The sequence below is a fragment of the Lagenorhynchus albirostris genome, chromosome 9, assembly GCF_949774975.1.
Source record: "Lagenorhynchus albirostris chromosome 9, mLagAlb1.1, whole genome shotgun sequence".
In the NCBI taxonomy this organism is placed as follows: Eukaryota; Metazoa; Chordata; class Mammalia; order Artiodactyla; family Delphinidae; genus Lagenorhynchus; species Lagenorhynchus albirostris.
This window is the reverse complement of record NC_083103.1, coordinates 95,221,008-95,234,866: the sequence shown is the minus strand read 5'-3', so window position 1 is coordinate 95,234,866 and position 13,859 is coordinate 95,221,008. Positions and strand designations below refer to the sequence as shown.

At 59.1% G+C, this 13,859-nt stretch overlaps 1 protein-coding gene across 3 annotated transcripts; it reads left to right on the top strand.

Annotated features, from left to right (window-relative positions):
- Window positions 1–4,980: 4,980 nt before the first annotated feature.
- Window positions 4,981–12,888, top strand: MCAM (melanoma cell adhesion molecule). 3 transcript variants are annotated; one of them, XM_060160581.1, is made up of 17 exons: window positions 4,981–5,090; window positions 6,910–7,034; window positions 7,132–7,339; window positions 7,425–7,495; window positions 7,591–7,678; window positions 8,749–8,928; window positions 9,005–9,126; window positions 9,209–9,371; window positions 9,467–9,585; window positions 9,672–9,813; window positions 9,980–10,101; window positions 10,209–10,350; window positions 10,449–10,520; window positions 10,708–10,855; window positions 11,178–11,295; window positions 11,406–11,564; window positions 11,776–12,888. In XM_060160581.1, exons 1-16 carry the CDS (start codon window positions 5,024–5,026, stop codon window positions 11,562–11,564), a joined length of 2,046 nt encoding a protein of 681 aa, XP_060016564.1. In that variant the 5' UTR covers window positions 4,981–5,023; the 3' UTR covers window positions 11,776–12,888. The 3 variants fall into 3 exon arrangements, with proteins under 3 accessions (XP_060016564.1, XP_060016565.1, XP_060016566.1); XM_060160582.1 differs by lacking the exon at window positions 11,406–11,564; XM_060160583.1 differs by lacking the exons at window positions 11,178–11,295; window positions 11,406–11,564.
- The last annotated feature ends 971 nt before the right edge of the window (window positions 12,889–13,859 follow it).

Genomic DNA, 13,859 nt, shown 5'->3' with positions numbered 1-13,859 from the left:
GGGGCTTTTCTCTGACTCCGAATCCTTCCACTTTTCAAGTCCCCTTGAAGCCCTGGGCCCTGGGGTATGGGTCAGGGAGGCAGGGTTCAGGTCATCGACTTGCCACCCCTCTCTCTCCCCACCTCCAAGATCAGCTGTGGCAACTACAGAGGGGATCGCAGGCCCCTGCAGGGGTGCAGTGGAACAAGGCTCCCCTCCTCCAGGGCTCCTCCTGGGTTGTTCAAAGCTCTGTGTGGAAGGGAAAACGCAATGCAGAAGTGGCCTTCAGGGAGGAGACACAGCAGAACCCGGGATCCCTAGGCTTCCTGTAGGCTCCTCTCTGGTAGACTACCTAGGCTTTCCTCAGGGACACCTCAAAGTCAAATTTAAACAACTCTCTGGGGACACTGCTCCTCCTGGGTGGTGGTATTTTGGGGAGCGGATGTGAACTTCCCTGAGGGGGAGAGGTGTAGGCTCCCAGCATCCTGCCCTGTGCCCTCCCCCTGCCCCCAACTTGCTCCATTCTCCAAATTTAGGATGGCAGGAGGAAGCGGGAAGATGTTTAGGTCCTCTGAGGCCAGAGAGCAGAGACCCAGCACTGGGAGCGAGAGGCTCCATTCTTACAGCTGACAGGAGTGCATCCAGCGGGGCTAGAGGGCGACCCAGAAGCCCGCACCCCTGCTCTGATGCCGAAATCCTGGCTGCGCAGTCCTACTCTCTCCTCGATCAGAGGTCACTGCACCCCCGGGAGGCCGTCCGCAGGGACTCCTCACGCAGCCTGGCTCTCTCCCCAACACCCCAGCCCACCCCTACTCGCAACTCTGCCCCTGCCCCCCTCACTTCCCAAAGCGGAGGCTGAATCACCACTACCAGCCCTCGCTGAGAAAGGCCTGGAGACCGGATTCGAGGCTTCCGGAGAGCCCCAGGGTCCCCTGCCCGAGCCCCTCCCCGGCCCGCCACGGCCTGAGCATTTATGGTAATGTTTGGATTGGTGCGAGAGCGGCCGGATGCCCCGCCTCCCCGCGGCCTCCGCCGGTCAAGACCTGGGGAGCAGGGGCTCCTGGGATCCCCTGGGCTGAGGCCCTGGGTGCTGGAGGGCTGCCCACGTGGAGAGGCCCCTGGGGTCTGAGAGGACTAGAGGGACAATCTCGGTCTGAAGGATGGCTCAACAGGGCGGGGGCTAGGATGGGAAGGATGTGATCCCCCTCAGTATACCCCACCCACTGCTATCCTCTCTCTGGTTTATGGGTCCCTAGTCCCCAGGAAGTGTCCCCATGCACCCACATCCTCTTTCTCTTTCTCTCCCGCACTCCCTGGCAGAGAAGGGCCTGAGAGGGGAGGCCAGCAGCTCCCAGGGGAGTCGCTGGAATGCTGGGAGCCTGGGAACAGACCCCGCAGTCAGTCCCTGGGAAAGCCAGGCTGTGGGAATCCCACCCGCAGACCCCTCCCCAGGAGGCGACACCGGATGCCAGAGACAGACCCCACCTCCCCAAGAGGGGGGCTTTGTGAGAGTGGGAAAACCCCTGTCCAAGCCCCAGCCTGGCTCGACCCCAGAGTTCAGTAGGCCAGCTGTGACGGAGACGCCCCTCCCCCGCCCTCCTCTCCCCGGCCTGCTCCAGCATAATCCCCGCCATTGTGCCACCACCTCCCTTCCCCCTCCCCTTCTCTGCACCCCTGTACAATGGGTCCTTTGCCTCCTCCAGCACTCAGGGTGGAGATGAACGCACTCACGGTTTTTCCAAGTTTAAAAATAGCCCCTCCCATCCCCCCCCAAGTCCCCCTCCTCCTCTTCCATGGTGTTTCTGGGGCACACCTCAATCCAGGCCGCACCTCCTTCTTCCTGCCCCCGGGTCAGGTGCGAAGGACATGGGTGAGACTGCGTCCGGCCAGGATAGGGGCTGCTTCCCCCCATTCAACCTCTTCCCCAGCATCTCCCACCCAGCCCCGCAGTATCCGGTTTCCTGGCCCACTGATGTCCTCAGCAGCAGCTGCCCCCCAACCCTCCTCCTACCCAGTTTTTCACTCCCTCAGCACAGTCTTCTCCCAGCTCAGATCCCGACTCTGGAAAAATTCTCCTTCCTCCCCTCCAAAGACTCAGACCGAACCCTGCTTTGCAGCCAGGCCGGGGAGGACGCCCAGCCTTGGTCATGGCCGACATTGCTGACCTGCCCCTCCACCCGCAGCTCCTTCTCACTGCAGCTGTAAGCTTGCCTTTCTAAGCTTCCTTCCTCCGCCCAACCCGCCCTCCTCATATCCTCCCGGTTAAGGCCCCTCCACCAGAGGGGTGAGTGGGAGACCACTGTACCCACTATGAGAGAGAGAGAGAGGGCTCCTGGGTTTAATCTCACCCCAGCGAGCCCCCAGGGGCAGGCCCAGCCTTGTCTTTTGACCTCCAACTCCACCGGGGTGGGGGGGCACAATGAAATGAAAGCCCCCGCTCACCCTGGAGACGGGAGCTGAGGGACCCAGACCCAGGCCACCACCCCACCCAGCCTCAGTTTCTCTACCTGTGGTCAGACCTATGCCCATGAGACACACCGAGGGCATTCTGCACCGCGAATCCCCTCGTGTCTGAGTGGCCTGGGTCAACCATGGGGGTGGAGGAAGGCAGCCTTCCTACCCTTTCCTTCGGAGAGAAATGAGGCAGGGCATTAGGACTGTGGCCTGGGGCCCTTCTGATCCTGGCCTGCTTCTGGGCGAGGCCGCCTCCACCCCAGTCCAGGCGCAAGAGTATCTGCCGACAGAAGGCCTGCCGCGGCCTCCCTGATCTCCCTCCTGCTGGACCTCCGTCCTCTGTCACTGGAAGTTCTTCTTGCCGCCTTCTCTCTTTCCCGTAATTGCTGAAGCTCTGTCTTCTGGCATCTTGGAGGAGTTGGAGGGTTGATCCCCTCCACCTTCTGCTCCTTCACCCTGTGCTGCCGTCACTCCCCTTTCTTCTGTCTCCAGTCCCCTCCGAGTCCTCTCCAAAGTCCTGACCTCTTTCTGGTTTGGAATCCTAGTGTGCCACCCTGGTGAAGCTGTCCTGGAGTTGTCTGCCCCCTGACCTCTGGCAGCCCAGATCGCCCCAAGCTACTGGCTTACTTAAAGGACAGTCTTTGTGCTTCCTTGGTGGGGACGTGCAGGACACGGATGTCACCCTGGGCTCTAACCTCATTTCCCCTTCACTGCGGAGGCAGCTTCTCCACCCCCTACGTTCACTCGGCTCAGGACGGAAGAAGAATTAAGAACTGACCGTCCTTGGTGGTTAGCTGGCTTTGTTTTCAGGCCAGAGAGAGGAGAATGATTAGTTAATGGTGTTAAGTGAAGGGAAGGGGGTGGGGGCAGGGAAGCAGAGCAGCATGCCCGCTCTGAGCTTGCCAGGGCAAACAGCATCCTCCAGCCATTCCCACTCCTGCCCCTGCAGACAAACAAACGCATCCATTCCATTTTGGGCCCTGGGCCAGTCTATACCTTCACTCTGGGGGATGGGGAAGCACCATTCTCCTCTTGTTTCCCCCCCACCCCCTCCCCCTCCCCCAGGCGCCAGGCCTCTGGCCTGGCCCACCTGGCATGGCCTCTGGCTGGAAACTAATGGAGGTGAGGAGGGGGTCAGCAAGGTTGTGAAAGAAGAGGCTGATGTGGTTTGAGAGTCATCTCCGCGTCATCAAAACGCCATCCCATAGCATCCTCTCAAGTCACCTGCCCATCTCTGGCATTTGCTGCCTCACCCTGCTCCTCCCCCAACCAGCAGCAAGGCTGCCTGCCTGGTGACAGGACTCTACCCCCAATCCAGGCCCCCTTCTGAGCCTCCCTGTTGAAGGAGTCCCCGCGGATGTGGAGCCCTTTCCCAGGGCCAGGGTGCTTGGGGTCTCAGAGGCAAGTCCGTCTCACTTGCCAGGGCCTTAGTTCAAGAGGCCAGAAGACCCAGGGTTTGGGGATGAGAGGAGCTGCAGGGTCCCCCTCACCTCACCGTGTGGCAGATCCCACTCAGGCAGGGCGGCCTGGAGTCAGTTCTGATTCCTCCTCCGATCCCCTACCCCCAGCTGCGGAGCCATAAGCCATAGGTGAGCTTAGGGGGCTTGGTGGAGGGGGGCGGGGCCCTGCTGCATGGGGTCCTTTCAACCCTCAGGAACAGCAACAGGTGCTGGGGGTCAAGCTGGAGACCTTGCACCTGTTAACTCTTTCTTCCCCCTCTTTTCTTCATTCAGGCAAGAGGAAAGTGAGTCCAGGCTGGGCTCAATGAGTGAAGAGGGCAGAAGCAGAATTCTCAAGATCTGGGCTTGGACAAGTGTGACAACCTTGGGCCTATGAATTCAGCCCCTCCCTCCTTCCTCTAGTCAGAGACGGACTTGCAGGAGCTGGGGTGGAAGGGGCAGTCCTTAGAACACCATCTCCACTCGCCAGTACAGGTACCTCTGGGTCTGTGGCCCCGGCTCAGTGTTCTTCCCTCAAAGCTGCCAGGACTGCCAGGCTTGGGGGCAGTGCCAGGCCGGCGGCAGCTGCAGTGGTGCAATCATTCTGGGAAGCCTGATTTTCTCTGTGGCAGGGGTCCGGCGGGGTGGAGGAGGAGGCGGGGAGAAGAGCCTAAATGGGAGGGAGGCCCCCATCAGGGACACCAAGAACCTGCTCGGCGGCTCCCCCGCCAGGAGGTCCCCCAGGGCTACACGGGCTGGCTGGGGCTGCGCAGGAGTGAGCGCGGCGGGGGTCTGACCCCGCGGGGCTCCGGGTATCCGGGCCAGCTTCTCCTCGCTGCCGCCTCGGCCAGGCAGTCCGCCCCGGAGACACCTGTCACCGCCCCCTCTCCGTTCCCCAGCTGGGGGCTGGGAGGAAGGCTCCGGCCTACCCCCACCCCGCGCCGCGCGGCTCCGCAGCGCAGCTCCGGGCATCTCGGCGCCGGGCCCGCCCCCTAGGGCTGCGGCGCGCGGGGCGGGGGCGTAGGGGGGGGGGCTGCGCGGGGCGTGGCGGGCCGGCCTCGGCGCTCTGGCCCCCCTCCCCCGCCCCCCTGACGTCAGCCCCCGGCAGCTGCGAGCTCCCTCACTTCGCTCTCGCCCTCCGGCCGGGAAGCATGGGACGGTCCGGGCTCATCTGCGCCTTCCTGATCGCCGCCTGCTGCTGCTGTCGCCGCGCCGCGGGTGAGTGAGCTCGCTGGGGTGGGGGGGGCCCGCGCCCCCAACGGAGCGGCCCGGCAGTCCGGCGGAGCGTGCCCGGGAGGAGAGCTGGCATCGCGGCGGGGGCCGGGGCTTTGCGCTGCGTCGTGCGCTCCTCTCTCCGGGTCCCAGGCACCCGGCGCGTTGCGCGCGTGCAACTCTTCTTTGCAGCCAGTTTGCAGCCTCTATTCCAGACCTTCCCGGGAGCAGAACTGGGGAGGCGGGGAGGGGGCTGCTGCCTGGAGCGGGAAGGGGTGGAGCCAAGTCCCTGGGGCCGCTGGTGAGAGCTTTTTCTCAGGTGCTTTCTCTGGGGAGCCCGTGATTGGAGCCTTGGCGGGAGGCGCCTCTACAGCGCATCCCCAAATCCTGAATCCCGCGCCCGCCTGTTGCTGGGAAAGGCAGCTTTTTTAGCTGGAGGGGTGCGCCGACCCCTCCCTCTCCCGCCTGGGCTTCGAGCCAGGCTGGAGGTGAGCGAGATGGGGAGGAACGGCGGCTCCCACCCCGGCAGGGCGTTGGCAAAGCCTGGAGGGCGGTGTGGGTCGCCTCGCGCCTACCCGGGTGACGGGATCACAGGTGGCAGGGACGAGGGATCGAGGATTACCAGAGTGGAAGCGCCCCAGACTTGTTACACCTCCCGGAATGGAACCAAGTTCAGGTGGGAAATGCGCCCCTGCACCTCGGAGTTTTTCTCAGGAACTGCCTAGGAGCCGGGCGCTCCCGGGTTCACGCTGCCCTTGTATGGCCCGCAACGGTGTCGCTTGTTTCTCTTGGCTCCATTTCCCGGGCTCTAGCCGCTGCCTGGCTTAGATACCCTGGTTGGGTATCTAAGCAATACCCAACTCGATGGCCTCGTGCCCATGCTGACGGTGTCCCTGGGGTACCCTTGGCTGCCGCCTTCCAATCCCTTCTGGGGAAAGGGCTAAATCGGGCTCCACCCGCTGCAGAAGGTCCAGCCCCACCCGGCCCTGCTCTTCTAGCTCTGGGGAAACGGAGTCAGGGGTGTGGAGCTTTTGCTCTGGCTTGAAGACCACTCTATCTGCCCTTGTTATCTGGGAGCCAGCCCAGGCCAACCACCCAGGCACCCGAGTCCAGCCAGATGGTATGGAGTGACATCACCTCCTCGCGGGGCGGGCAGCGCACTAGCACCACTGACGTCACTCCTGCCCACTGCCTGGCCCTTGTCCTGACCCCTGCCCTGACCCCGGGGAGAGATTCTGGCCCCCTCCGTGACTCTGACCCCTCCATACTCACAAGACTCCCAGGATGGTGTCCCCTGAGAGTGTCGGATGTTCACGGCGGTGCTGCTTAAGGAGTATGAAATAAGGGCCTCCTGGCCAGGGTTGCCCTTTGGGTTTTATGGGGGATTTGGGGAGGGGGTGTGGGGGGGCAAAGGGTAGAGATGTCTTCCTCTGGGTGTGGGGACAAAAAGGGCCTGTGTGCCCCGGCCTGGCACATGCCTTGCATTCCCACACTCTGAGCTCACCCGGGGAGGAGGGAGCCTGGAAGGAAAGGGGCCTTCCTCTTGGCCCAGAGCCTGGGTTGCCCCTCTGCCAGCCTCATCTGGGAGGTTCCTGGTGCTCAGGGTCTCTGCTCCAATGACCAGAAATGTCCATCCCCAACTCCCTTGAACCGGGAGAGGGCTGGTCCAGGGTTCGGGGGTAAAGAGTGGTTGAGGGGTAGGAGAGGACAGTGCCCTTCAGACCCTCGAAGTGGCGGGAAGAGCAGCTGCAGCGGGCGGTGTGAGTGGAGGGTATGGAGAGCAGCTGGAGCTGACACAGCTCCTCCCCCATCCCCTCCCCGCCAGGTGTGCCTGGAGAGGCTGAGCAGCCCGACCCGGAGCTGGTGGAGGTGGAAGTGGGCGGCACGGCCCTTCTGAAATGTGGCCCCTCCCACTCCCCGGGCAACTTCAGCCACGCGGACTGGTTTTCTGTGAGTGCTTGGGCCCCAGAGAGGGCAGCAGGGGCGGGAGGCTCTGCCCTTCATGTAGCCCCAGGACGCTCACCTCCTCCCTGCCACCTCCCCTTAGGTCCACAAGGAGAAGCCAACACTCATCTTCCGCGTGCGTCAGGGCCAGGGCCAGAGCGAACCTGGGGAGTACCAGAATCGGCTCAGCCTCCAGGACAAAGGGACTACTCTGGCCCTAACGGGCATCACCCCCCACGATGAGCGCATCTTCCTGTGCCAGGGCAAGCGCCCTCGGTCCCAGGAGCACCGAATCCAGCTCCGTGTCTACAGTGAGTGCCCTGTCCGTGCCTGGTGGGCAGTGTGGGGCTTCGGAAGTGGTGGCCCCATGCCCCTCCCCATTTCTCTCCCTTGCAGAAGCTCCGGAGGAGCCACTTATCCAGGTCAATGCCTTGGGCATTTCTGTGAACAGTGAGGAGCCTGGGGAGGTGAGATCTGCCGGGGTGGCCGGCGGGTAGGCAGGAGCTAAGGTGGGCTTGGCGGGGTCGCAGAGGCAGGGAGACTCACACCCTGTCCTCCTTAGGTTGCCACCTGTGTGGGGAGGAATGGGTACCCCCTTCCTCAAGTCACCTGGTACAAGAACAGCCAGTCCCTGAAGGAGGAGAAGAACCGTAAGTCATCCTCTCTGCCCTTAAAAGCCATGCTTGTGGCACAATATGGGGACCACCTTGCATTTTATTTTACTTTTTTTTTGGCCACACCACGCAGCATGCGGGATCTTAGTTCCCCGACCGGGGATCGAACCCGTGCCCCCTGCATTGGGAGCTCAGAGTCTTAACCACTGGACCACCAGGGAAGTCCCTATTTTACTTTTTTTTTTAAGTACACAAGTGATCCTTGAAAATATTCTCATAAGAATTCAAACTATGGAAAATCTAGAAGGAAAATTTCCTTCCTGCCCCGGACCCATTCCCAGAAATAGCTGTGCTATCAGTGTGTATGTATTCACACGGATGCAATCCTTGATTTCTAGCCTACTTCTAGGTACTTACTCACACATGTAAATATATCTAGGACTACATAGGCTTTTGTTTTTTATTATCTAAATCAGTGGTTCTCAACTAGGGGTGATTTTGCTCCCCTCCGGAACACTTGAGTGTCTGGAAATATTTTGGGTTGTCGCAACTGGATAGGTGCTACTGTCGTCTAGCGGGTAGAGGCCAGGGATGCTGTAAACATCCTACAGGGCACAGGGCATGTCCAGCCCCAAACGTCAGTGGTGCTGAGGTCGAGAAACCCTGATCTGAATGACACTGTGCGCTACACATTGTTACACAACCTTGTTTTCCTTTTGACGACAAGTCTTGGAAATCTTTCCAGGTCACTCTATTTAGATCTACCTGATCGTTTTCCTACTGCCGGCATTTCACACGGTGTATATAATATAGTCTAGGTAACCATTCATTCCCATTAGTGGATGTCCAGAGTGTTTTCTCATTTCCTTTTTTTTTAAATCCCTGTAGCAGTATTTGCACATATCCTTGTATGTGTGCCTATGTGTGTTTGTCTAGGGTAGATTTCGAGCAGGAAACTGCTGGGTTGAAGGGCCGCAGCTGGCATTGGTACCTGGCCCTCTCTCTACAAGGGCTCCCCTGCCATTCCGCCGCCGACCCAGGAGATCATAGGGTGGGGTTGGAGGCGGAGCTGAGGCCGAGCCCTTCGCCCCTTCCTCCCTGCCCAGGGGTCCACATCCAGTCGTCCCAGATCGTGGAGTCGAGTGGTCTGTACACCTTGAGGAGCGTTCTGAAGGCACAGCTGACCAAGGAGGACAAAGATGCCCAGTTTTACTGCGAGCTCAGCTATCGGCTGCCCAGTGGGAACCACATGAAGGAATCTAGGGAGGTCACTGTCCCTGTTTTCTGTGAGTACCGACCCATCGCTGTGGGGCTGGGTCCTGCTAGCTCTTGGGCTGAGAGCTGCCCCCTTTGCCTGTGCAGACCCGGCAGAGAGAGTGTGGCTGGAAGTGGAGCCTGAGGGGATGCTGAAGGAGGGGGACCGCGTGGAGATCAGGTGTCTGGCTGATGGCAACCCCCCGCCCCACTTCAGCATCGGCAAGCAGGTGCGGGGCCTCTGTTCTGGGTGCAGGGGGGCAGCAGGAGTGGCTGGAGGCGCACTCTGATCATGCCTTTGTCCTCTCGCAGAACCTCAGCACCAGGGAGATGGAGGAAGAGAGGACCGATGACAACGGGGTCCTGGTCTTGGAGCCCGCCCGGAAGGAGCATAGCGGCCTCTACGAATGTCAGGGCCTGGACTTGGAAAGCACGGCATCGCTGCTGAGCGACCAGCAGGAGCTGGTGGTGAACTGTGAGGGGCTGGGGGCCCAGGACAGGGGGACCAGGCTGGGGCGAGAGGGAATTTGCCCCGCCCTGTCCTGCCTGACACGATTGCTGCGTCCCCAGATGTGTCTGAAGTCCGGGTGAGCCCCGCAGCCCCCGAGAGCCAGGAGGGCAGCAGCCTCACCCTGACCTGTGAGGCAGAGAGTAACCAGGACCTTGAGTTCCAGTGGCTGAGAGAAAAGGTACCCAGGTGGGCTCAGGTCTCCGGGGCAAGGGGCTGTGGGGTGGGTGTGCCTAGGAGTGACCTCTGACCCATCTCTCACCCCAGACAGGCAAGGTGTTGGCAAAGGGGCCTGTGCTCCAATTACGCAACCTGAAACGGGAGGCAGGGGGAGGTTACCGCTGCGTGGCATCTGTGCCCAGCGTTCCCGGCCTGAACCGCACCCAGCTCGTCAACGTGGCCATTTTTGGTGAGGCCCTAGGCAGAGATCAGGTGGCCCCTTGAAGCCACCTTGAGTTGGGTGGTCTCAAGCTCTTTGGGGACCGAAAGCCACCCGCTGCCCTGGGGGGCTCTGGTGGGGAGGGGGTGGCAGGCTGGCAGGGTTTGCTGTCTCACCCTTCCCCGCCCTGCCACAGGGTCCCCGTGGATGGCACTGAGGGAGAGGAAGATGTGGGTGAAGGAGAACTCCGTGCTGAATCTGTCCTGTGAGGCATCAGGGCATCCCCGGCCCAGCGTCGTCTGGAGCGTCGATGGCACGGTGAGCAGGCACATGGCGGCCCCCAGGCTCTCGTCCATCCCTGCGCGGGCTCTGCTGCCACGACCCGGCATCTTCCCCACCCCCGAACTGCGTCTCCTTCCTTGTAGGCCAGCGAACAGGACCAAGATCCGCAGAGTGTCCTGAGCGTCCTGAATGTCCTTGTGACCCCAGAGCTGTTGGAGACAGGTGCCGAGTGCGTGGCCTCCAACTCCCTGGGCAGAAACACCACCGTCATTATCCTGGAGCTGGGTAAGGGCTTGGTCCTGCAGAGTGGGGTGGGGGCAAGCCCAAGCAGGGCACGTTCCTATCCCACCCACCCCCCATCTGTTTAACCTCTTTCACCCCAGACTCCAACAGAAGCACTAGCCTCAGCACCTCCACCGTCAGTCCCTATGCTAGAGCCAACAGCACCTCCACAGGTGAGCTGGGCTGATCGGGAGCAGGGTTGCGCCAGGGCGTCCTCACTGCCCTGACCGGGAGCCCAGGGGAGCTCTGTCGAGAAAACGATCAGCGGCCCATCTTCCATCAGCCCTGGGCTGGGCGGGGCCGCGATGGTAACATGGCAGCCTGGGGCAGGGAGTGACTTGGGGTGTCTTTTTGGGACAGAGAAAAAGCTGACAGAGCCCGAAAGCAAGGGTGTGGTCATCGTGGCCGTGACCGTGTGTGTCCTGGTCCTGGCTGTGCTGGGCGCTGTCCTCTATTTCTTCTACAAGAAGGGCAAGCTGCCGTGTGGACGGTCAGGCAAACAAGAGATGTGAGCACGGCACCTGGCACCCCGCGCCCCACCCCATCTCACGCTGCCAGCTTGTTGCCTCCTCAGGGATGTTCCCCTGCTGGCCCCTGTGCCCACTGAGCCGTTAGGAGCAGGAGGGGGACCCTGGGTCTGAGCGCTCCCCACCTCACCGCCACTACCCAGCTTCCGTCCACCACACTCCTCCCTCTCACCCCTGTGGCCCTTCCCTGAGCCAGACCAGAGCACCTAAGAGCCCTTCAGTACCCAGTCCCACGTCCCTCCCAACAGCCCCCATTCCCTTGCCCCCGAGTTGCCAACCTCTTGCCTCCCTCCCTCCTCCCAGCACGCTGCCCCCGTCTCGTAAGGGCGAATTTGTAGTTGATGTTAAGTCAGATAAGCTCCCAGAAGAGATGGGCCTCCTTCAGGGCAGCAACGGTGACAAGAGGGCTCCAGGAGACCAGGTAGGAGGCAGTTCCTGTGGCCAGAGCCTGACACATCTTCAGGCACCGGGAGTGGCAGGGGCTGACGGTTGCTGAACACTAACTTTATCCTTCATCCTTCCCTGTTGGAGATGGGGAGCCGGCCCCATCTTGCCTTCCTAACACCACGCACAGACGATAGGGCCAGGCAGGTGGCTGAGGGACCCCGAGAGAGGGTAGCTGCCAGGACTGAGAGCAAGACCCCGTCCCATCACCATTTCCTGAACAGAGCTGGCGGCTCACGTCACTAGGTGTGAAGTGTGGCCCAGTGCGATTCGGGGGCCTCATCTCTTATTCCCCGCCTTGCCATCCCCACCCCCTCCCCGGCTTCTTCCCTCCAGGCGGCTGCACCTAGTTCATCAGCTGTGGCTTTGGTCCCTCCTCTCTTTTAGCGCTCACACCTTAAACCCTGGTCAGTGTCTCTGAACACCCCCCTCACTTCTGCTCTTCACCCATCTTTAGGGAGAGAAATACATCGATCTGAGGCACTAGCCCACCGAATCGCACGGCGCTCCCTCCCCCGCCTGGAACATTTCCTGTTCCCTGCTCACCTTCCTCCCCAGCACTCAGGATGGTCACCACAGCCTCTAAAGTGGACAACACAGAAGACCCCCCTCCAGCTCACCTGCAGACCCCATTTCAGAGGGCACACGGGCTAGGACCAGAGCTGTCCTGAGAAGGACCTCATGTGGCCCTGGAGGCCCCCTCTTCAGGGACCTGTCCACCACTGTCTCAATGTGTTGAGTGACGCTCATGCCAAGGAGGGGGCCTCGGTATCCCAGAAGCACACAGGAGAGTCTCTTGCAGAACTTGTTTCCTCTTTACACATATGGATGTAAATACCTGTCTTCTACCAGCAGCCGAATTAGGGAGCCTATTTATCTTGAGCTGACTTCCTGCTCCACTGCTCCAGGGCTGGCTTCATAATTCAGCTGTATCACTGAAGTAAGGATGCGGTGAGCCCAGGCCTCTCTCTGCTGGTGACGTATGTTGCTCACACCAGTTCTGGAGAGACCCCAGCAGTATCTAGAAGCAGTTGCCAGCCTGCCTGCCTGCCTCTGGAGTCCCCTTTGCGACACTGTTTTCTTTCTCTGGGCAGAAGTCAGGACCTGGTGTCGTCCCTTAAAAGGTATCCTGGGTGTATCTCATTGTCCCTGCAGTAAGGAAGCTGGGTGCCGCTTTCCAGAGTTAAGGCGACTGGGCCCAAGCCCCTGCATTCATTTGGCTCCCCTACCCTCTCAAGGAATCACGTAAGACTGAATTCTGGGGGTAGGGGTTGGAGATGAGGTCCAGACTGTCCTTTACGAGGGTTAAGGCTATAAAGTTATATTAGCAGCAGACTTCTACAGGCTGAGCTAATGGGCCTAGACCTTAGAAGAAAGGCGCTAACGGGAGAATGGTACTTGGAGATGAGAAACGGGCCTGGCTAGAGCTTTGGGGTATGTATGTCTCTGCGTGTGTCTGTGCGTACGTGTGTGTGTATATATATGGTTTTGTTAGGTTGTAAATTTGCAAATTGTTTCCTTTTTATATATGTGTATATATATGAAAAATAAAGCTTAATTGTCCCAGAAATCTTACACTATTTTTTATTCATCATGGGGTACCACAGCAGCCTGGGGCCTCCAGAACTGGCACTGCACCAAAAGGAACACAAAACCCTTTGCAGTTGGGAGCAGGGACCAGGGGTTACCTCTGCTTCTGAGCAGAGGGCTCAAGCTCTGACACAGGGGATAATCAACTATTGAGCAGCAAAGCTGCCCTGCTCTATCTAGGCAGCTTGCAGAGCCTGGCGAGCTGCTGGCAAGGAGCTATTGCCCCTCTCCTGTCACTGAGACTGCCCTCAAGGTAGCAAAACAGACTTCTGCTGATGAACTGGTACGAGTAGGCATCTGGCCCCATAGCTCCCCAATGTATCACTCCCTAACTCACAAATGACCAAGAACTCGGGTCTGCTACAACAAAAGAAACTTTATTTAAAAATATTTTTTTACAGACATGGGTACCTGAAAAAGCTCTTTAGTTAACTGTGTATGGAAATGAAAAAAATTAATAAATAACATTAGTATAACAGAACCTCTAAACATTCATACACTGGCAAAACAAAACGGACCTAAAATGAAAATGAATCTTAAAGCTCTATTCTCTGTAAGAATATTTACCTTCTGTTTTATTCTTTACAGGTGAGAATGATTAAATACTGCTAATATAATTTTTTTATATTAATGACACATTTTTAAAATAGTCCACAAAAATCTCATCTAAGTTTTCATTTTGTTTTATTTTTAACACTGATATACAAATGGGACTCTTCATTCTGGAGAAAAGTATCAAGTTCTCTCCAGCCCCACCCAGGCCAAGAATGTCAAAATCCTGAATAAGGAGGACTTTGAAAAGAATTGTTTCTATCTCCCAATTCTTTATTAGTTAAAGGCAGGGAAGAAGTGAGAAAAGGAAAAGAGATAAGTAAAATGTCATCATACAGAAAACTTTTTTTTTTTTGGTCGAAACCTACAGTGGCCACAATACTGAGGACAGGCTTCTGT

Excerpts from the sequence above, each read along its gene's own strand:
- MCAM (XM_060160581.1), top strand. The coding sequence starts at position 5,024 with ATGGGACGGTCCGGGCTCATCTGCGCCTTCCTGATCGCCGCCTGCTGC. Across the intron at positions 7,340-7,424 it reads AATCCAGCTCCGTGTCTACA|AAGCTCCGGAGGAGCCACTT; the intron begins GTGAGTGCCCTG and ends TCTCCCTTGCAG. Across the intron at positions 10,856-11,177 it reads CGGTCAGGCAAACAAGAGAT|CACGCTGCCCCCGTCTCGTA; the intron begins GTGAGCACGGCA and ends CCCTCCTCCCAG.